The sequence below is a fragment of the Aulonocara stuartgranti genome, assembly GCF_965226115.1.
Source record: "Aulonocara stuartgranti genome assembly, chromosome: 11".
NCBI lineage: Eukaryota > Metazoa > Chordata > Actinopteri > Cichliformes > Cichlidae > Aulonocara > Aulonocara stuartgranti.
The window spans coordinates 3468577-3491476 of NC_138947.1; the positions used below are offsets into that span (position 1 = coordinate 3468577).

The 22900-nt window shown below is 41.4% G+C and overlaps 2 protein-coding genes across 5 annotated transcripts in view; one reads left to right on the top strand and one right to left on the bottom strand.

Annotated features, from left to right (window-relative positions):
• The window catches only part of pear1 (platelet endothelial aggregation receptor 1), a 60188-nt gene extending 53918 nt beyond the window's left edge, over positions 1-6270 (top strand). The window contains exons 21-23 of the mRNA XM_082552505.1: positions 158-220; positions 1992-2195; positions 4081-6270. Of these exons, the coding sequence (XP_082408631.1) occupies positions 158-220; positions 1992-2195; positions 4081-4232 (419 nt within the window). The 3' untranslated portion in view covers positions 4233-6270. The remainder of the gene's footprint in view (positions 1-157; positions 221-1991; positions 2196-4080) is intronic.
• A 48-nt stretch (positions 6271-6318) lies between these two features.
• Positions 6319-22900, bottom strand: part of lmna (lamin A) — a 39755-nt gene continuing 23173 nt past the window's right edge. For all 4 annotated transcript variants that reach the window (XM_082552510.1, XM_082552507.1, XM_082552508.1 and 1 more), the window contains 11 exons: positions 17912-18068; positions 16938-17063; positions 16218-16388; positions 14540-14665; positions 14199-14419; positions 11978-12290; positions 11593-11700; positions 10795-10914; positions 10645-10707; positions 10163-10327; positions 6319-8840 (listed from right to left, as the gene is read on the bottom strand). In XM_082552510.1, the coding sequence (XP_082408636.1) occupies positions 8805-8840; positions 10163-10327; positions 10645-10707; positions 10795-10914; positions 11593-11700; positions 11978-12290; positions 14199-14419; positions 14540-14665; positions 16218-16388; positions 16938-17063; positions 17912-18068 (1606 nt within the window). In that variant the 3' untranslated portion in view covers positions 6319-8804. The remainder of the gene's footprint in view (positions 8841-10162; positions 10328-10644; positions 10708-10794; positions 10915-11592; positions 11701-11977; positions 12291-14198; positions 14420-14539; positions 14666-16217; positions 16389-16937; positions 17064-17911; positions 18069-22900) is intronic.

The window sequence follows — 22900 nt, forward strand, 5'->3', positions numbered from 1 at the left end:
AATAATAAGGACTTCGTAAAAGGTGAGAGTTGCATTGCCAGCACCTATCACTCACCTGGGATTGATTTTTACAGGTTTCCACAGCAGTTTATCTGCTTTTGATTAGCTCGCTATAAAGCAAAATGAAGACGTCTGATTTGTCTTTTATTGTTAACAGGAGCTTTTGGCATCGATCGGAGCTACAGCTACAGCGCCAGCCTCGGAAAATATTACAACAAAGGTAGTTTATCACCTCATTTTCTCTCTTTTCTTACTTACTGCTGAAGTCTGAGGTTAGCTGTGGAAAAGCTGTCCAAAGTATGCTTACAAAGTATGCTTTATTTAGACAGTCTATGGATGACAGTGTTCTCCACCGTCACACCTTTATCCATCAGATGGCTTTTCATGAATTTTACACAGACATTCATGGTCCACAGAGGCTTTAACTGTGGGGACTTTTCTTCTAACACCCGTGTAATTTTTTAACAGCAAGCTTTGAGTGAATTAGATGTCCATGTAAATTGGTTTCAAAGGCCCCCTCTGGGGGAACTCTATGTACTTGTGGAAAAATGTAGCGTTCGATCTCTCGCCGCCATGTGATCACATTTTTTTTCTAGTGCTTGTGACATGTTGAATGTTTGTTTTCCACATTTTTACTTGCATATTGTTGTTTTAATTTTTATTTGATCTTATTCCTGTTTCCATGTTTTATCACTTCTATTGCTTAAATGTTATTTTTATATTTATATTTTTTTATTTATTAGTTTCTATTATTTTCTGATAGTCTGGGTGGAATTGGACCCAGGCCACACAAAAGATCAAGCCTTCTGTCATGATTTGCACACTCAGTCAGATTTTATCTTCTTCGTTGTTTATTTTCTTTGCATTTATTAAATTATTTGAATCTCATTCATTTTACATTATCTGTAGGTTGTTTTGTTTTTTTTACTCACCTCAGCTCACACTTGACCTTGAATGCCACGTCGAATCAAGTGTGCTGTACAAATAAAGTTTGGCTTGCTTGTTTACTGATGACATTCCCATCATCCTCAGCTGGACTGTTTGTTTAGTCCCATTTAGCAAATGTTAAAATGCATGTTAAACAAAGACAGTAAGCTCATAACATGCTCGGCCGTGGGCTGTGTGTAGTGGTCCTGAGAGCTCCTCGTAGCGCAAACACATTTAAGCAGACTGAGAAAACATTTTGACTGGTCTGAAAACACAGACGCAGCAGACGGCTGAGACGTGCTTGTTGCAAAATTCAGTGACTCATGAAGCGAGTGATAAAACAAAGAAACCATCAGACAAACCGTAAGCTTACATCCATTTTTTTATTGTCCCCTGGAAACATTTCTGTTGTAATTGGTCTTTTTTCAGTGTCTCTGTGTTTGCGGCTCTTTAAATGCTGCACCTCTGCTGTCACTGGGGAACATTTTTTCTCATCTTGTTTGTTGCTAACACGGCATCGTTCCATAAAGAGACAAAGAAGTCTGAAGCTGCTTTTTGGATTATTTAAATATCATTATTGAATATTGCTCATGGAAAAAAACACATTTCGTCTCAACAGGCTCACTTACTTTAGGCAGATCTGTTAAGCCTACAATTTCATCAGCGTACAATTAAACTAAAGCTGATTCCTTATTGCTGTAAAAGATCATCAGCACTTTATAAAGAAAGCTGAAACTTCAGAAGCTGTCGTCGTCCTCTACTGTCATGATTTGTCTCCTGAGCCCAGAGGAATTCTCAGGCTTGTAAAACTGCTAGAAATTTCAATTTCCATGTCAGTACTCGACAGTTACTGGAAGTCCTTTGTGCTGCCTACAAATTTACGTCAACAGTCATTAACTTGCAGCTGTACAGCAATTTACAGAGCTGCATACTGATGAAAATCTCACTTTTCATGGAGTGAATGCTTCATCTAGTAGGCTTAGGCTTTAACTCTCAATCATGCTCCATTCTCGCTCTGCATGGACTTCATATGCAGTTAATCTCTCAATATTTGTTTCCTGCAGAGCTGAAGGATTCGGCAGCCGTGAGCAGCAGCTCTCTGAACAGCGAGAATCCGTACGCCACCATCAAAGACCTGCCCGGGCTGCCCCTGCCCTTCTGCCCCCCGGAGAGCAGCTACATGGAGATGAAGTCGGCCGTGCCCAGGGAGCGCGCGTACACCGAGATTACGCCCCCGCCGCCGTTCCACACGGCCACCTTACGCAGAGGTAAGCAACACTTCTGACCTCAAGCAAGTCCGAGGAGTGTTTTACACTTCACCACAACCTTCTTAGTTATTGTTATTGTTAAACGTCCAATATTTCCATCATACAAACATCAGTGGGTCTGTCTGTGTTTTTGAATGAACCAGTCTATTTGGATCCAGCTACTCTAACGCTAATTTTAATAAGAACTATGAGTTTTTAAAATTAGGAATTGTAAAGTAATCGTAAGGTGGGAACTAACTGCGATTTACACTATAGGGACAAAAATACTGGACCACATTACACCTACAGCAGCTGAAACCTGTGCCGTGCAGCTCCTGGTACAGTCTTTGTGCTGATGTTACTGCCAGAGGAGACGTGGAACCCTGCAGAGCGTTAGCACTTGCTGATCCCACTCCTTAATGTTATGAATTTTTATCAGTAGAACAATCCGTTCTTTTGACTACATGATTTTATACAAGCGCGGCAACAGGACAAAAACACCTGAATTCAAAGATTAAGAGGTGTGGCCCAATATTGTAGTTGATTTTACATAATTCTTTGGATTAACTTGAGTTTATTAGGCTACAGTGCTACCCACGGCACCATGGATCCACCCGCTTTGGGAGAAAAAACAAAAAATAGCAACTCTTTTAAGGTCCTTATCAGTCAAACCTTAAAACAGGTCTGTGGCCTGTTAGACAGCTGGGCAGGCCAGACTTCCTCAGGTCATGGACCAATGAATCAACATCTGTTTGCCACAAATAAAAGACTAAAGGAAGAGGAAGGGCAGGGGAGAGGAGAGGAGAGGGAAAAACAGGAAGCCGAAGGATTTTCTTCCTAGCTTTTATTGTATTGTGGACACTAGTAATGCATCAATATGCAGTCAGAGGAACGAAGTGTAGGTCTGCGGGATCAAATCCTTAAATTCATCCACATATTGGATTGAGTCCAGTCTTTTTTTCTTAGACAAATCACTGCAATTTGCATTCACTCTACCTGAAACAGAAGACTGTGGTTGTAATGACAGAGCCAGCTTTGTGGCCGCTCTGTTGTTTAAATCACTGATTCTCTTCTCTGTATGACTGCAACATTTGTAGCTGGTTTTTAAGATCTGACATCCAGACAAGACTTTTGAAATGAAGAAAAGCAAAGTGCAAACAAATCCAGTCTAGCCTAATTTAACTAAAATTGATGTTGAAAATTAAGCTTGGAAAAACTTTTTGCGTCAGCACATTTTGCAGCTAAATACAAACGATTGTAGATGAGATGGATTCTGAGCAGCAACTTTTTCTGCAGTATATTCTACAATAAGTACGCATGTCATAATAAACGAAATTACCTTTAATGTCTTTAAATACTCTGGCATGGATCCAGAACACAATGACTAAGAAAATGAGTCATTTAGAGAAAATACACACTTCATGTAATAAAGGGTTTATAAACATAAAAGGAACAGTAAAGAGTAAAGACAGGGAGGTGTTTCCACTTCATGGCATGACATCGACGTGATTATGCGACACTGCTGTTTGTTACTGATGTTTTTAGTTTATTTGCTAATATCCTCGTTCAGGGTGCCCACATCTGAGAGCTAGACTGTTATTAAACGATTTATAGATGATGTTATTTAAATTTAAACAGAGGGTGAATGCACGCTTTTCCACCCTGGAGTGTGTGGGCTTTTAAAAAGCTTTATTTAGGACCGAGTTCAACAAGTTGAATTAAACACTGAGCACAGAGTAAGCTCAGACTGTAACGCCAAACCAACTCATCCAGTCAAGTCCAAAGCAGCAGGACTGAATGCACAGATGGGTTTTTATTTAAAAAAATAGAGTCAGCATATTTTCCAGCACTAAAACAAAGAATGGCAGCCTGTTTGGTCCTCACAGCGAGTTCTTTTCCCCCTCAGAGTGTCAGAGCTCCCACGGCCACGCTCCTCATGAGGACCCACAGAGCCACTACGACCTGCCGGTGAACAGCCACATCCCGGGACACTACGACCTGCCACCGGTGCGCCGCCCCCCCTCGCCCTGCCCCTCCCCCAGGAGAAGCCCTCAGTGACAGCGTCAGAGCAGCAGAGCAAATTGTTCCCTTCTGCTCGCTCCGGGGTTGATGAAGAAACGGCTAATTTTATCTCTGAAAATCAGAGCTGCAGACCACCAACACAGCAGGGGCGAGGAGTCTGTCCTGCCAGACGAACCTTTGTTTACAGTGGATGCTTTGCTTTCAACTAAACACCGCCCCCTTGTGTGCGCAGAGCGGTACTGGCGTCTCCGTCACAGACCTGTCATCCAGACTGAGGAGCCAGCAGGCTGTGTGGTGACGCCCGCGGGGCTTCAGCTGCTTTTAACTCCCGAGGGCAAAACCCACCAGAGGATTTGATGGCTAAAAGCAGCGACTTGGGAATGTTTGTGTGTTTGAACTCTTGTAAACATGCTGAAATATTTGTTTTCCACACCCTTTGCGTGCTGCTGATGCATTTTTAACGGGCCTCTTTTATCAGAGCTCGATTTTTCCTTCGTCTCGCTTTTCAGGGTTTTTATTTCGAGTTGAATTTCAGTGCGTTACATTTTCAAAATTTTTTTTTTTTTTTTAAAAAGGCAGCTTCAGCTGAGAAAAAAGACGTCTTATGACAAACCAAATTTTATAAACAGAAAAAATACCACAGATTTTTCTTTTTTAACACCTGGAAGCCAAAGTGAGCAGCATTTTACAAAAGTTCATGTTGTGTTTTTTCAAAAAATAAATGCCATTTAAGGACTGAAGTGTGTTTCTTTAAAGAAATGTGGCTTATTGCTGCTGTCTGAAGAAAACTGTGTAAATACAGAAATGAATATATTGTCAGCCTCTGAGTATTGTTGAAGCGCAGCTCTTCTGTTCAAATAAAGATGCTGTTATGGGTCTCATAGGACACCTTATGAACTTCTTGTGTATATATTAATAGATGTTAAATGGTCAGTGTGAGTTTGGGCACAGATATTATGATAAAGCCATCAGTGCAGTGCCTCTTTTTGTCACAATTAAAGGGCCATTTCACCCAAAACACAAAGATTTTATTATGTTTCGGTTTGTTTTTTTAGACCTGGTGCCTGTGTTACCCATAATGCAATCTCTCTGAATGGATCGCCTTTTGAAGGATAGCCACCAGATACTCAGGCCAGGTCTTCTGCTGCTCATTTTTTACACATGCAAAGACAAAGATAATAAAAAAACTAAATGTGTTGCTGGCTGACAGATTTATGAGGCTGCATTTTGGGGAATTAGTTCGTTGACTGTTTATTGTAATTGAAGCACAGCTTGCTCAAACATGATTGGTCAATACAACTTCAAGAGGACTAGAAATGGAAACCTCAACATGCTGGGTACCAGAGCTCATCGTCTATAGATTTTACAGTCATATTTAGGTTATGGACGTTACCCTACTATGAGTGGATTGTGCATAGTGATTGATGACTTGACAGCTGCCTTTGAAGTGAATCCCAAATTTTAAGGACAAAGCATTAAACATTGGGAAGGCTGGATTACTGAAGAGTGTGGGCCAGACAGAAGGCCTGAGCTCTATTGTCTCCATCGCTGGACAAAACTGTGGAGACTTTGGGTACAAAGCGGTGTTCAGAGATTCAGCGTCACGCGGCCTCCTCTGCTGCAGTTAAAGGTTTACAGAGTATTTGTCCAAATATGCAACAGCTCACACCCAGTCTTAAGACGTCTCCCTTCACCCTGACCTCACCACCAATAGGTTTCAGTGGAACTACTTTTTGTCAAGTTAGTCCCGATAAAAAAATCATTGACATTTTTAATGATGAGAGTGGAAATGTAATGTGATTGGCTAAAATTAGTGGCGATTATTGAACTGTGTGTGTGTGTCTGGGGAGCAGACTGTAGTCCCGATTGTGTTGTGGTTCAGAAATACTGAAATTGGTGTATTAATGTAAAAATATTGACCTGTGAAGTTCATTTTCCTGTCAAGTTGTTAACAGAAGCCAAACAGAATGTACGTCGTGCTTTTAGTGCTACAATATTGTGCAGTCATTTATTTTTGAATGTAATCCTGGGAACATGTGTTTGTATGATGTAAATAAAAACTCTCTGCACTTTTCATGGACTCGACCTTTTTCAATAACAAGGAAATAATCACAACCGTCACTCATTGGAAAAAATACTTTTTACTCAGCATCGCTTTAGAAAATAAATTGCATCAAAGTGTGGCTTTAATGATTTCATGATCTCACACAAATCTCATTTCAAGAACCTTTAACATTAATGGCTTTGGGTGATATCTTTAAATCTCAAGCCCTTCAAAGGATTCATGAGATCTCCACCAAGACTCGAGGAGGGCCGGAGTTTACAAAGACCTCACAGTGTGTTTGTGCATCTGTGGTTGTAGCGAGTCCTTGTTACTCTGGTTCTTAATTACACCCCTGACGTTTCGATGACCTGATCTGAAGCATTATGTTGTGAATATACTGCACAACTACAGTTATCATTTCTCATCACTTTACATATAGACATTTGACAACTACAAGATTTCTGTTAATACACATTTATACTGTAGACGTCATTTCTCTGATTGTCAGTGACTTCATGAGACACGCTGAGCATCAAACTACCTAAAAAGCACAATTCAAACCATAGTTAGGTTTACATATTTGTTTTTCTCCTGCCTGTAGCTTTTCTGTGCATCTAGCCCAGTTTTGAAGAGATATCAGACTTCTCTTCAATATGTTGAAATTAAAAGTGCCAAAAAACATTTGAAAATTCAGCATCAATGTTTCCAAAAATCATGACCGGGTCATACTACTGAGCAGTTTGATACAGGAAGTTCTTTCTTTGTACGACACTACATCTGATGCTTTCCTCACTCTGCTGGATAAACGCTGCATCTTCCACTGACGAGCAGCTCATGTCAGCTAGCTGCACGCTACTTTCGGTTGGTGGATGAAGTTAGAAAGAAAGTCGTTCCTACAAGAAACTGTTCATAAAAGGTCTGTAGATTTTTTTTGAGTACCAAGGTCATGATTTCTGGTTTGTTCAAATGCATTTTCCAGTACTCTGAGCACCACAACATGAGTTGCATTATATTAACGAGAAGGCGGACATCTCTGCAGCCGTCTCCAACCCTGGAAACACCAAGACAGCATTAAAGGGCAGAGGACACAAGTTTCATTTTAGGGGTGAACTGTCCTTTTGTGGCCGAAAAATTTAAAAAATTAAACTTTGCAGAAATTGCCTCTTTTTTTTTTTTTTTTTTTTTAAGTATAAAAAGAAAAAACCCACACAAAAACAATACCACGACAGCTATCAAGTATCTTCCACAAATGCTTTGATATGCTTTCCACTGGAGTATAAATGAGTTAAGCTGCCAGACTAGACTACAAATCTACCTGCTGTGCATAACTGGCAAAAAGCAGTGCATGAAGCCAAAGCTACAAAGTCACACAAACCCCTCAATCTGACAGAGGTCCCAAAATCAGATCAAGGGATTTGCAAAGTCGGTAAAGCTTAGAGGAAAGAAAGAAAATTCAAAGCCCTTATGACCAGCTTTTAGGAGCAACACGGATCGGAGGACAGCTGACGGTCACAAGACTCCCATATGAAGCATGTGAGCGGGAAAAACAAAAACTGCAGATGTTGCCTCTGAAGGCACATCTGTATTTCTAATCGGTTAAACAGTCATGTCCAAAATCTACTGCAAATAGAAACAGAGCCTATTAATATATACTCTCTATATATGGCACCCAATCTATCAAAAAACAGTACCTTCTGCTGACATTCCCCCAGGTACAAAATAAACCTCTCCCATCATGATTAAACGCACTCAAAGCCAAGAAGCACTTAACCAGACACATTACCCAATAATTCCCTTCTTTCTTTAAACATTCCAAAAACATAATGAATACATTCGTTGGGGAGCGAGCCGTGTACATATATTCATCTCAAGTACTCATTTTCTCTGTGTGCACCACAGCTGCCCGACAGCATCACATAGAAAACATATCATCACCCCGTTTGTTTAAGGCTAAGGTGAAAAAAACAAACAAAAAACCCTGAGCTTACATCGCTTTGGCTTTCTCTGGAGACTTTTCCTACAATATTTTATCCATGAATATAGCACAACACTGCTCCAAAAAATGTTTTAGTTGTAAACATTGGCTTTAAACAAAGAATTGATCTGTTTGATGGGAAACAAACATGATTAACAAAGTCCAGAGGAGCCATCCTCCTCTCGCCTGTACGGCTGTTTTCCTGATAGGGTCCACTAGCTGTGCGTGTTGAGTGTTGACAGCCTGGCCATTAAATGTGAAACCCCGTCTCGGATCGAAGCACAAGCCCTGGTCACTGGAGCTGTGTGTGTGTGTGTGCGTGTGCAAGCAGAGCGGAGAACAGCACGAGCAAACAGCAAACAGCAAACATGCAGTAAAATAAGCTGAATATACAAACTTGAAAGCTATATGTGAAAATCCTACGCCCTCTGCCAAAACCTCAAAGCAAATCTAACCCGCAGAATAATCTGAATACAAAATAAGACACAATCGTATAAAAAAATAAAGACAAACATCCCGACGGTAGAAAAATGATTCTCCCCTGTGGGCTGCAGGAGGTGCTGGGTTCAGGTGAGGTGCTGTCTGGTTTTTACATGATGGAGCAGTTCTCCGGCTTCATGCGGCCCTGAGGAGGAGACGACAGGAATATTTGATTTTTGTTTAACAAAAACAACTATTTGTGTAATTCGACACCAAATGCTTCATTTGCGGTCCTGATGCTTAGAATACAGATTAATAAAAGGTGACTTTTTATTGATAGTGAGTCTTTACGAGGCGTTAAAATGGGAGCTGTGGGGAAAACGAGCGCCGTGTTTCTGCACTGAAATTGTGCAGCTGAACTTTAGAAATGTCCTTTTTTAAAAGCCACATGTCTCAGTTTAAATCCGATTTCGGTTTCGCCTCTTGCTACATTATCTTCTGAAGCTTTTGGTAAATTGGGGGAAACAACCGTTAAAAGTGAAATGAAAGAAGCCGTTTGTTCAGCCCTGAAGTGGTGGAGGACTTGTGTTCATCATTCAGCATGGGTGGGCATTTCCAGGCCTCGAGGGCCGGTGTCCTGCAGGTTTTAGATCTCACCCTGGGTCAGCACACCTGAATCAAATGATTAGTTCATTATCAGGCCTCTGGAGAACTATAAGACATGTTGAGGAGGTCATTTAGCCTTTAAATCAGCTGTGTTGGATCAAGGACATCTAAAACCTGCAGGACACCGGCCCTCGAGGCCTGGAGTTGCCCACCCCTGGTCTAGAGTAACAGAGAGATTGATACAGATTGATGCATGTTCAAAGTCTCCATAAGCTTACTCTGCTCCACCACCACCACCTCCTACCTGCATCTAGGATTCTGCTGCTCTGAGCACCATCATGAGCAAATCCACACACATCCTGTTGTTTCTCATCACCTCAGTGTTTGCTGTTTCTGTGATCATCATTTATGTTTTTGCATCTAATAATAATTCCCAGTCTGCAAAGTGAAAAGTAACATTTTTTTTTTGCTCATGTTTGATGTTTGGGAATCTGTCAAAATGCAGCGCAAACCAAAAATTTTCTGCGACTCTAAACTGCACTTTGTATCATAAAACAGTTCTTGGGAAATAGAGAGAGGGAGTATTTGCAATCTTGGATCCCATTTAAACTCCAATTTTGTTGATTAGTAATTAAATTAACTGCAGATGCCACACGCCAAAAGTCTGTTTCAGATGCTTAAACATCTTACAGTACAGAACTCCAAAACATGTGGAACATCTGGGCATTATTGTGCAACAGGAAACTCTAAATTTATAGATGAATAAGCAAAAAAACCCACACATGTTGTCCGTTTTCTGTGCGTAGTCGCCGCCAACAATTTTAATCACTAATAGAACCAAATATTATACGCTTTGATCCTAAAACACAGTTATTAATGATGCTGTATAATTGCTGCAGGGATGTTTTGACTGTGGAGTACCTGTCTGGGCTCATTGGTGCCCATGAAGTAGGAATGTCCTGGGAGGCCTTCAGCTAGACTGCTGCAACCACCGGCGCGCTCCTTCGGCTGCCCGCAGGAGTCGCACATCACCTTGCGGCTGCGCAGGTTGTACTCGTTGTCTGCGCCGCTTGTGCTGTGAGCTCCCTGCAGAGGGCGGCACACATCAGTTACTCAACTGCTGCTTAACTGCTTAGTGGTCAGGTTACTATAGACTGTATATAAAAGATGGGCAGAGTGTTCAGGTCTGAAAAGTGAAGCTTAAGCCTTAAACCTGCATCCGGTCAGCAGGGGGCGCCTCCTCTGGTCGCAACAGGAAGTCGGATTGTTTTGAGTCTTATTTTATGATCTCGGTATTGTTTATTACATCATTTTTAAAATTAATACAGAATAAAAGAAGGTGGGGTTAAAGGCGTGGCAGCTTTGAGTAACATGCTGAACAGAGTAACACAGGAGGAATTTACCATGTCATCATCTTCATCATCGTCACGGAACAGGGTACGGGTCACTTTCCTCATGGCCATTTCCTGATGGCAAATCAAATAAACTCAAGTCAGACACTGCAGTTAAAAAGAAGAAGAAAACTTTACAATACAAAGTGAGTGAAGTCGGACCTCTCCATTAGCACTGATGAGGGAGGTCTGCAGCAGGTCGCCAGTACCCCAAGAGCTCTGGCTCTTCCACACCAGGTCAGTGGGTGGGTTGTGGGTTCCACCACCAGATGCAGCCCAGACCTGTAAAAGTCAAACATCAGAGAATTTGTAAACTGCACTGAACCAGTGAAGGACTGAAAAAGGAAGCAAAAGGAATATCTGCCAGCTATTTTGTGCTTTTTGAGGTGATCATCTCAGTCAAATTTCTACTTGTCTTGATTTTCCTTTGATACATTTACACTCGTTGAAAACTGAAATACAACTTTACTGTTTTGGGGCTTTTATCGATTGTGTTTGCAACAACGACTGCTGGCTGTTTGTAACCATGATGGATTCCACGTGTGTCACCCATTCTGCTCGTTTTCAGCTCCATATTCTTATTCTTCAACTCCGCCAGAGAAGCTTTCGACGATTTCCAGCTTAACACGTATTTAATCTCATATTGAGCTTTTTTCATGCATGCACCAGTTTGTCCTTATATCACTTTGTTTTTACTTCATTTATACACAACTGGTCTCTCTAAACTGCTAAAATGTTTGTGAAGCATTAAACAGAAATTCTTGTGTTGACATTCAGTGTTTCCCATCTTTCATTTACAACATTTTGAGCCACTGGCAGGAAAGGTGAGAAGTAATTCATCACAACATGACTAAAACAAAAATGGCACCTTCGAAGCATCGCAGCATCATTAGTGTCCAAACATATTCACAGAGTCTCTAAAAAGAGGCAAAGAAAGGAAGAAGGCTTGGTGTAACGTACAGTCACAGTCCCGCCGGCCTTCAGAGTGAACTTGTGGGGAAACTTGTAGATGATTGGGGTTGAATTCCCAACCTGTCTCTTCACTTGCCAATTGCCCAGTGATTGGTCCTGCATAAGAGAAAGTTGGAGAATGATGATTAGGCAGAGTCACAAATAATTCACCTAAAGACACTGGAAATATTTTTTATAGCAGAGGTGAGGAACTCCAGGCCTCGAGGGTCGGCGTCCTGCAGGTTTTAGATGTGTCCGTGATCCAACACTAATCATTTGATTCAGGTGTGTTGACCCAGGGCGAGATCTAAAACCTGCAGGACACCGGCCCTCGAGGCCTGGAGTTCGCCACCCATTTCGGTGTGCTTGTATAGTAATGCACAATCTCAGCTACCTCATCAGCCTTGTTGCTGAGACGGATGTATCTTCCCTCCATATCAACCTCGTCCACCGTGATGCGTCCACTGGCCGAGGCTTGCTGACTGATGCGAGTCTTGGTCACAGTGTTTCCTGTCACGCTGGAGGTCTCGCTGTCATTGTCGTTGAGGCGGCGCTTCTTTGAGACGCTCATCCCAGAGGAGTTGCGGCTGCTGGAGGCAGCGGCGGCAGAGGAGGAGTGGTGCACCCGGGTGGTCTGAGAGTGGCCTGAGCCAGAGGTCCGCGACACCGTGACTTTTGTGGGTGGAGGACTGGGTGACAGACGCAGCCTGGGGAAAGATGGTGGGAGAGGATACATACGAGGTGAGTGAGTGTGCAAATGCACCTGCTGGTTAAGTGCCAGGATTACATCCTTACTGCTCGGGTACTCCATCAAACCTCATCAGGTTAAAGACAGTCAACAGCCTCGTGTCATAATCGCCATATAATTATATCTCTCACTGATTCTGCACCTTGTTCTCCGTTTGTTTTTTTATGATATTAACAGACTGTGGTACCAATGCCAACAACACCCTGAACTCATATGGTCCCATATCGTCCTTTTTACTTTATATGTTGTATACTATAAGAAATAAAACTTGTGCCCAACACCATGAAATTATCAGAAAACTGTTTCCTGAGGTCACGGATAAAGTGAGCAGCAGGGTCATTTTCTCAAAAACCTCTATACAGTTTGCCTTGTTTTCATAATCACACATGCTGCCCCCTGCTGGCCATCAGAAATAATACAGATTTTCTACACGTTATTAATAGGTTTTGTTTTTTTATTTCATATTTAGAAAAACTTTGTTTCTGGTGCAAGCTCTTCACATGTGATACAAACGGCTGCAATGAAACAGATTTATTCCAGGATGAAATGCGGCTCTAAACTCTGTCTGTTAGCAGCTCTCCACAAGAGACGCATGTCAAGACATTCAGGTCAGCCCTTCATGAGGAGGAGCCGATGAGCTGTATTGGCTGGATAGCAGTAGGTTACCTACAGCGACATAAAAGCCACATTAATTTTGATTTGTCATTAGAAAAAAAAAACAGGCCCAAATCACATTTGAAGAATATCTGAGTTATGCTCTTCAAACTCATGAAAAACTTTCATGAAAAATCCGAGTCAAATAAGAAAATGAACAATATATAAACTGAACGAAACAAATTGAGCTCTCATGCAGATATTTGTGACTGTAAATATACTTCGGTCAGTCACGTTTCACCGGCGTTGCTGGCTGCACGCCATTAACTTTCTCTTTACCTTAGTTATGTTTTGTCCTGTCTGTCGTCTCTTTGTCCCTTTTTCCGCTTGTGTTTTCTTCTTATCCCAAACAGATGGCCGCCCTCCCTGAGCCTGTTTCTGCTGGAGCTTTCTTCCCTTTGAAAGGAAGCTTTTTTTCCCCTTCCCACTGTTGCCAAGTGTGCCCTGTGATACGAGTGGCAACCTGTCCAAGGTGTACCCCACGACCCTCCCTCTGTGGGTGTGGATAAGTACTCGGATTCCTATGTGTCCCTGAAACTCAGCTGTTGTTGGTAGTTAATTAAAGTCAATTTGGCATTTTTCTTGGTTTTTGTTTACTTTATATATCACGTCACGATGCACCTCACAACGCCCGTACTGAATGCACTGATAAACACACTTCATATTTATAATAATATTCTACTTGCATGAGTCCTTGTGATATTTGTTTCCTCCGCACAATCAGCCAACAGTCCCGCTGGATGATGAAGTAAGGCTCGCTGTTGGCATTTCAGCTCGACCAAATGCTGCGGTGCGTGGTGAAACCATTTTTTATGGCTCTGACGAGGTGTTTAAGGGCAGGGTTTTAAAATAGAAAGAGTACTTTCCTCAAAGTTAGAAGGACTCTATTTACACCCTCGTTACGCTAAAAAAGAGAAAAAGGAAAAAAGAAAGACAAACAGCCCCAAAGCAAAAGCACCAAAAACAAAATGAACCCAAGACTGGTCCACAGGTGTCCACCTGCAGCATGGCAGTGACTCTAATTGGTTATTTATTACACTGCTTGGAGCACAGAAGTCCTCGCCGAGGTTATGGAGCGCTGGGTTCAGTTTTCACTCGTTATCCCCACAAACCAATTTTTCACTGACTTGTTAGTGCTCCCTCTTTTCCCATAACAACTTCTGGCCTTGTGGGCATCTACATGGTTGTAGAGCTGTTTTACAAACAACCTCACCTCTCCTCCTCTCCCTCCAGCAGCTTCCTGTAAGCATGGATCTCCATGTCCAGGGCCAGTTTGACGTCCAGCAGCTCCTGGTACTCATCCAGCTGCTGCTGCATCCGGGCTCGGATCTCAGTGATATCCCGATCTTTGTCCTCCAGCCGTCGCCTCATCAGGTCGCGCTCGCGTGTCAGAGCCTCCTCAAGCTCCCGCGTCTTGGCCTCGCTTGCCGACAGCTGATTCAGAGAGAAGACGCACAAAGGACGCCCAGTTACATTTTCACCACTGCTTTGTCTTGGATCCGAGAAATCCACCTGATGGTTAACAATCCACTGACACGCTGCGAGTGGAAGTACCTGTTTCTGCAGCTGGCTGAGCTGGCCTGACAGGCTCTCCATTCGGATCCGGGTCTGCTGCAGCTCTTCGTGGGCAGCTCCCACCAAGCTGCTGTTCCTGTCAGCTGAATGACGGGCATTTTCCAACTGTCGGGCAGAGAGAAGAGGCAGTCAGCTCCCAGCAGGGCTCAACTACAGCAGAAAAACTACACTGCTTCAGTCTGACCTTCTTAATAAAGCTCGAATGAACAAACCCAAATAAAGTTATTTCAAAGTAATGGGATGAAGGAGCATTACTTATAAAAGAAACTAAACCACAAGGCCCGCCATAACCACGGTCACAGTAACAGGACAGTTCACCCTTTGGTCTGTAGTGCTTTAAATCCATCTGGGTTCTTTTTGTACGAGTTGCTCAGTTTTGGAAATATCAGCTGTTACAATGTTGACCTTTCCATCTAATGAATCTGAGTAACACTCAACTCGTGGGGCTGAAAAGGTAAAAAGAATGAAGTATAATAAATACGACACACACCCCACAATAATGTAACAACCAAAAAAAATGTGTCTCTTTCCTTCTATCTACCAACATCGACAGTTAAAAGCTCGCCAGCAGAGCCGCCTGATCTGTGCAGGAAGCAAACTGAGCATCTGAAAAAAACACTCCTACCTCGTGTCACACCTGGAATTCAAAGGGGATTTTTTCCCTCATAGTGTTGCACTAAAGTAACTGTTACTGACCACATGGATGTTATTTTCATATCAACAGGTGTTTTCTACAAACAGGTTTTCTTTCAACTTACTGTTAAGATCAATTTCTGCGACTGCAGAGCCCTCAGTTATCTCAGTGTGTGTGTGTGTGTGTGTGTGTTACAGAAATTTGTAAAGGTAAAGCTTAAAGTTGCAAATTATGTTGAAAATTGGAACATTAAAATGATTAAAATGTGATTTTTTTCAATATCACTAATAACAGAAAAGTACAATATATATATATATATCCATTAAATAAATTTAACTTTAATTTTTTTTAGCCCTAAGCATCTTACTGTTTTGTTCTTGGATGTCAAAGTTCATACAGGTTTGAATGTAATGTCCTGTTTTTATCTTCGTTCACAGAATCAGCAAAATCTTCTTCTACCATTTTGTAAGAAACAAACATGATCTGTTTCATAGCTAACAAAACCAAAGAGATCTAAAATCCTACAATGTGTTGCAAACGTCTCCGACACATTTCTCAGATGTTTTATTTAGTTGCTGATCAGCATGAGGATACTCCACCTCTGCCCGTGTACAGGCCACGATGTGTCATTTCTTTTAGTGTGAAAAGAAAGAAATTGTACAGTTTGGCCATAAATGTTTACATCCTGTCATAATGTTACAAGCATGAGCATCTCATCACAGGTAGATATACCCTTCCTTCTCCACAGTGATGCGATTGGTGGGTAAAAAAACAAACAAAAACAAAACAAAAAAAACAGGTTGGACCATGACAACACAGACGGAAAGCCTTACAGGCCAGATAAAAAAAAAAATGTTTCATTTCGGCTTCGCTTTTAATGAATATACTTGTACACAAAAATGAAGCATTTTGTATGCTAAGATGGTGACAAATGAATTCTTTGAATTATATGAAGTGAAAATGATGTCATACTTTGACTCTAGGTGGTGACAGAACCGTTTTCCCAGGCAGAGAGCAAGTTACCTTGGAGTTGTAGGTCTTCTCGATTTCCTCCTTGTAGAGGCGGACCTGCTCCTCGTGCTGGCCTCTAAGGTCAATCAGAGCCTCGGCGAGCTTGCAGTCGAACTCCTGCTGCCGCCCGCTGTCAATCTCCACCATGCGGGTCTCAAAGCGACGCTTGGAGTCACGCAGCTCCTGCAGACAGTGTAAGATACAAACACATGTAAACTCAGAGTGGCAGTTCCCATCCTTGTTTGATTTTGTCACGCGACTTGTATGAATGATGCTCGAAAAAGACTGATCCGCACTGATGTTTGGTCCATGCACCATAAACAATAATACTACCACCAACTGTAAAAAAACAAAAAAACTGTCCTTGTCAATTAATGTAATTGTATTAATTAATTGGTTGCTGTGCACGAATTCTTTGTTCAGAGGGCCAACAGAAAACAAATCTCCAAGATATTCCTCATTTGGAAAAAGCACAAAATTGCCAACTTTGGGAAATGAACATTTCAGCTCTATTATGGCATCATTATATCTGCTCTTTCTGTGCAGACTTCTATCTGTTCTGCATTACTAGAAGGAGAAGAAACAGCTCTGAGACAGATCTGAAGGGAAACATGCAAAAACAACAAGTAGGTGGTTGGAAGCAAATCAATATCCTGTGGAAACGATGAAAAGTAGGACAGATTACTGAGACAGCTCTGTAAAAATAGAAGTGCTAAGGTGAAGAGCGGGAACCTCGTTGTAGATGTTCTTCTGGAACTCCAGCTCCTCCTTCAGGGTCTGCAGGCGGTTCTCGGCGTCCACTCTCCTCAGCATCTCATCCTGCAGCTGCCTCTTGGCATCAGCCAAGTTTACTTCCAACTGGAAAGGACACACGAAGAGAGAAACGAGATGAGAGAAATGATTTTTAGACGAAGCATGTAAGCACACAAAAAGAGATCTAATACAGAACAAGGTCCAATCTGTGCTGCTTAATCTGTGAGCCTCTCTTAAAGAAAAACCTTTAGTTCCTTGATTTGGCCAGTAGGTGGAGCAAGGCCACAACCTCAGGAGTAACGTTCATTGATAAAACAAATAGCAAAAGATGCAATTTTGTCTGTCTCGCCTCCACATCCTCATTCATAATCAGCTGCTGGAGGGTTTACATAAAATTACCAACTCCACTGGGGTATTTCTGCTTTGAGATCAGCACCACACAGACAGCCAAAGAGGCTCTGCACTCCTCTGACTGCTGTTCAGCTGATAAATAGCTTTAAACAATCCGTGCAGGTCTGCAGATATTAAAGAGCGACTCCTGCTTTATCGGTGCAAAATGAGCAGTAAATATCCAAGCAGCCTGCACGGACATCTCTCTTCCATTTGCAAATTTCAGGCTAAGCTTCAAACCGCAGTCTACTTCTTTGCCTATCAAATCGCAGCTCAAGGGGGCGGGACAGAACGCACAATGGTGTTTGTGGGATTTTCCCCATTTGAGACCACGAATAAACCACTTCTGAGAGGTACGCTAAACCACAGGACCACGAGGCTTTCACTGTCTTTCATTAATGTAGAGGGAACTTCTTTTACTTTGATGCTAAAGCAACAGAGTAAAAGAAGAAAAAAAAACTGAGCAGTAAATAACCAACAATTCAGACTCCATAAAATGAAATGTACTCGTCCTGCCCACGTTAACCATGTAAGACTTAAGTTTGGATAAAAATGTCTTTTACCTTCGCCAGCTGGGCCTTGAGGTCCTTCACCTCTGCCTCCAGGGTTCGCTTCTCCCCCAAGGCAGTGCTGAGGGCAGCATCTTTGGAGTTGAGCAGAGCTTCTAAGTCCCTCAACCTGACCAGAGCTGCCTCCAGGTCAGACTCCTTCTTGGTGTTCCTGTGACGATAAGGATGACAGGATGTCATTTATAGATTTTTTTGGTACTTTATGTGTCGTTGTTATGTATTCTAACTGTGCTCATCATATCCCTGCTGATAAATGTAATTTTATTCCCCACAGACAAGCATTTTATCAGCCTTATTGAAGCACTACAAGTGGCCGCATCCAGTACTGAGAAAAGAAGCTAATCAAAAATGCCAAAAACTGCAGTTCTGCTAACCACCACTTGAGGCTGGTCCTGAAAGTGAGTCGATCCCCACAGATTCTCATGTTGCAGAAATAAACACAAGTTAGCTCTCCATCCTCTCATCTAAACACTCACATTAGGTCTACAGCCTCTTATAATCTAAATCATTTTAAAAAGGTGCAGCTGTGTTAGAGGTGCTATATAAAACAAAGCTGCCTTGCCATCCATGGAACAGTTTTTGTAGGTGACCCAAGAAAAAGAGGAGAAATAAATAAGAGAACAAATATAAATGCTTTCTATAAATAAACTTCCACTTAGGCTATTGTCTGTATTTCAGTGGAGAAGGTGAAAGAAGGTCCTCACCACAAATCCTTCCATGTAACAGAAGGTCACAGGCATAACATTAAATCCAACATATTTTTTTATTAGGCCATTTATTTCTCTATGTATTTATTTAGCTGTCGACTGGTTTATTACCCTCCATCAGTCCATCAGTTAATGTATTTGGTAACTTGCAGTATAGATTTCCTGTTAGCTTATAAGTTATAAAAGGAGAATCTGTTCTTTATCTGTGCCGAGCGATAAATAGCACCAAAGTACACGGCAGTGAGAGAAGCTGTGGATGACACGCTGTGCCGTTATTGGACTCCCAAACTACACATGAACTTCTCTCTGAGACAACCTGTGGCGTTTTTAGAGAACTCGTGTTTGTTCAGAGAACTGTGTGAGGGGAAAAAGTAAAAGAAACCTTGGAACTGCCTGTGGAAAAACTATATATTTCCAGCACAACGTGAAGACAGGGGACGGGTTGGACAGAGGCTCATGCACGACTGAGGAGGAAATGGGCTCCCTATTATTCTATTTGGCCCTGTGGGCCAGGCTTCATTGTCACTAATAATGACCATCTGCTGCAGGAGAAGGCTTCCAGGCTGCTCACACAGACCTCAGAGTCCTCTAGTCATGGACTGCAGGCTGTTAGGAAAGCCAGTGTATGGAGAAGCAGGCAAAAAGACACACAGATACCCCACAGCAGAGTGAACTGACGGATATAAACTCCAAAGCAAAAATGCATTTATGACACAGCAATCAATATCCGTTACTGCTTTCAATAAAACCCAGGCCTTCTTTTTAAGAGGATGAAAGCGAAACTTTGTTTTCCTGAAAAAAAGAGCCAAAACAAACAGCAGGCCAACCGAAAAAACATGCATCACAGGCAGAAAGCGGAAAACCGAAGCGGATTTAGGAAAAAAAGAAAAAAAGAGCCTACAAGACTGATTATGTTAAGATTTATAAAAAAAAATTTTAAAAAGGGAAAAAAAGAAGCAGGAGGAGGAGGAGGAGGAGGAGGAGGGCCGCCCAGTTTCTGATGGGCCCAAATCAAATCAGCGTCCTGGCTCGGCCTGCTCACAAACACAGACATACGCAGCTCAGGGAAGAAAGCAGAGACTGATTCACACGTGCTCTTTAAATAACACTCTGGGAAAAAAATAATCATCAAAATTCTGCAGCACAACATTTTTTTATTGTTGCTCATGAACACAGCATTTCATTCTTTATGAACAGCTGAGGAATCAAAGAAGATTTTTCACTGTTTTCAGATCTGTTGGTTTTTTTGTTTTGTTTTTAATATTAATAAAGATATTATTGAACTGAAGTGCCTGATGTTCAGACCACACATCGCTTTCTATAAACATCACAAATACTTGCTGGAGTTAAAAGCCTTGCTCATGGGCAGCTTGCCTTTCTGCCTTTCTTTGAATCAACCTCTGTGTGATATGACTGCACCAGAGTAGGAAGGAAGAACGATATCGGTTCCTGCTTATGTGTCGCAACTATTTGTCATATTTGACTTGTCAAAGAATGACTTCATGGCTCAGGTGTAGTGCAGCACAAAATGCACTATTAACACCTACAACAGTTGTTGGACCAACAAAGTTATTGCCTCATTCTGACATGTCAGTCATCACAGAGCTCCGAGCTTCTCCCACTGGACAGATTAGTAACTCGTGTAAAAAGAGACGTGACAACTGCTATAAAATGTCTTAATGGCTTATACTGTTGTGACTGTAATAACAATAATATAGCTTAACAACATGAGGAGGTGCCATGCTCCTCGAGGCTCATATACGTTTCTGGAAACTTATTTACTAAAGTCGCTGCTTTATGTTATTGTGGGATATTTTAAATTCACCGCAATGCTCATTAACATACCCAGTGCACGTCTATAAAAGAAAGAAAAATAACCCAAACATGGCTGTAATGAGAGAAGGAGACAATGAGAGGTGTGTTTTTCATTTCACTTATAAACTCATTTGTTTACAGCTGGAGATAAACATTACCAGAAAGTATGCAGCTCTTTGTCTGGATGTTAATATTTTCTCCAACAGACTGTTTTAACAGTGTGACTCTGCAGCAGACGTGTGTGTGTGTGTGTGTGTGTGTGTGTGTGTGTGTGTGTGTGTGTGTGTGTGTGTGTGTCTGCTGTGACATTCATTAAGGCTAATGGGCCCAGTGGATCAGCTTCAGCAGTGAATTAATGGATGGATGTGCCTCTACTGTATCAACATGCTGCTTTGCAGTTTGTATTCTCCTCGCACATAAAAGAATAAGAAAAGCTTAGAGCTAAAAGACTTGCAGGCCGGGTGTTTGATATTGTGACTTTATACTATAACTAGATTATATATGAACTGGGGTGATTGTTAAGATGTTGGGTCACCCTGTGCAGCCAAGTTGTCACAAGTCTACTGAAAGTAGTGCTCTTGTTTTGTTCTGGTTTTAATCCCTCGTAGACACAAAAGCAGGTCAGTGCTGACAGCATCCATGCTGATGTTTAAAAAAAACACAAAAAAAAAAACAATGATGATTTTTTTTCCAGTTTGTTTTTGAGATCCTCAAAATCAAAAACTTCTTCCTTAATGTGAACAAATAATAAAAACAAAAATAATTTGACATAACAGATCCCAGGTCCCTGATATCTGTAAATGGCATTTAAATGTTGATATGAGTCAACAAAGACAATAATGGCTCGGTATATTTATAAAACGCATTCAAATAAAATGTTTGATTAAAAGGAGAAAACAGACGTTACAGAAAAAGAAAGCATTTTTAAACTTTGTACAGTTTGACTACGTCCATCTCTCCTTCCAAAGAAAGGTTCTTTCTTGCAAACAGCTCAAATTCCTGACATTCACATTCCTTCAAGCAGACACTAAATAGGGCACAGCAGGAGGGGAAAACTCAGGAGGTCACGAGCACGCTCCATCCATCATGTAACGTACGGGTCCGTGGCTTAACCTCTCAGGACCTTCCTATAAAAAGGGAGACCAGCACCAACACGGACACACATGTGGTGGTATTGATGTTTTTATTATTACCACCCTCATTAGGTGTCCTTAATTCGTTTAGAGACTCCTCATACTGTATGGATGGAGGCATATACACTCAAACCAGGCCAAAAGGATTGTTTCTAATCAAAACAGTTCAAATGTATGTTCTTGATCACAGTTAAGTCTTGTTTGATTGTTATTGATTTAACGATGGCCCTATTTTGTCTCTGATAAGCTGACTACATGTGAGTGCAGTGTCCTTTGACTTTCAGTCACATCCAGCCAAGGTGCTCAACCTAAGCTTTCAAAACGTGACCAATGGCTGATTTCACCGTGTCGCCATCTTTTATATACAGGCTGGAGATCAAAGTCTGCAGGCTAGATGTGGCAGAATGAATTTAATCCCATCTTCTAGATAATCGAAAGATACCCTTCACAGGCTGAATGAAAATTTCTGCTGGTAGCACTCTGAAGCATTTCTGTACAGAAATTTCACAGTAATCCGATTGCTGCTGAGATACTTCAGTGTGAAGCAAAGTGGTGGAGTGAAAAAACATACAGACACTCACGAGAATCCCTAATGGCTTGGGAAAACCCACTTATTTAATTACTTTATAGCAGCTTCTGTACTGTGCAACGCTTTGAGGGACTAAACCAAAAACTCACAATAGGATCGCATTCAATAACGGTTTTATTAAATGAGTATTGTCAGTGGCTTTGAACAGGGAGGTGCAAAGGTGCACATTTGTCTGCAAAACTGCAACTACTACTAATTTACTCACATTTCTCTGAACGTAAAAACTTCGAGCACAATTTCAGCTTTAAATAGGCAAAAAAGGCACGCATGTGAGGTAAAGAACGTTTGAGCCGTTTGCACTCTAACTTCACTTCCTATTATATGAACTACAAAAGAAAAAGGAACTAAGTAATTATTTTACTATAAGTCAGGAACATTAGGACGCAGGATTAAATGGCACGACTGACTCATCCCGACTACAGTTATTATAGTCAAACTCTAATCTACGTATTACAATTAGATGAAGTTAAGTGAAACAAAGAAATATATAAATAAATAAATTACATTAAATAATGATGATTTTAATAAGAATGATTTTATGAACTACAAAAGGAAATTTCTTTAGTTTTAGTCTTTGTTAGTTTTGCTAAATTTTTCAAAGCGACCTGTATAAGCAGGTTCTCATGGATTCATCCCTGCTTATAAATACTGATTTGAGTGCATTATAACATCAATTCTGAACTTTTTACATTTTGCATCTGCAGAAAAATGAAAACAATTCTATGTAGAATTTTTAAAA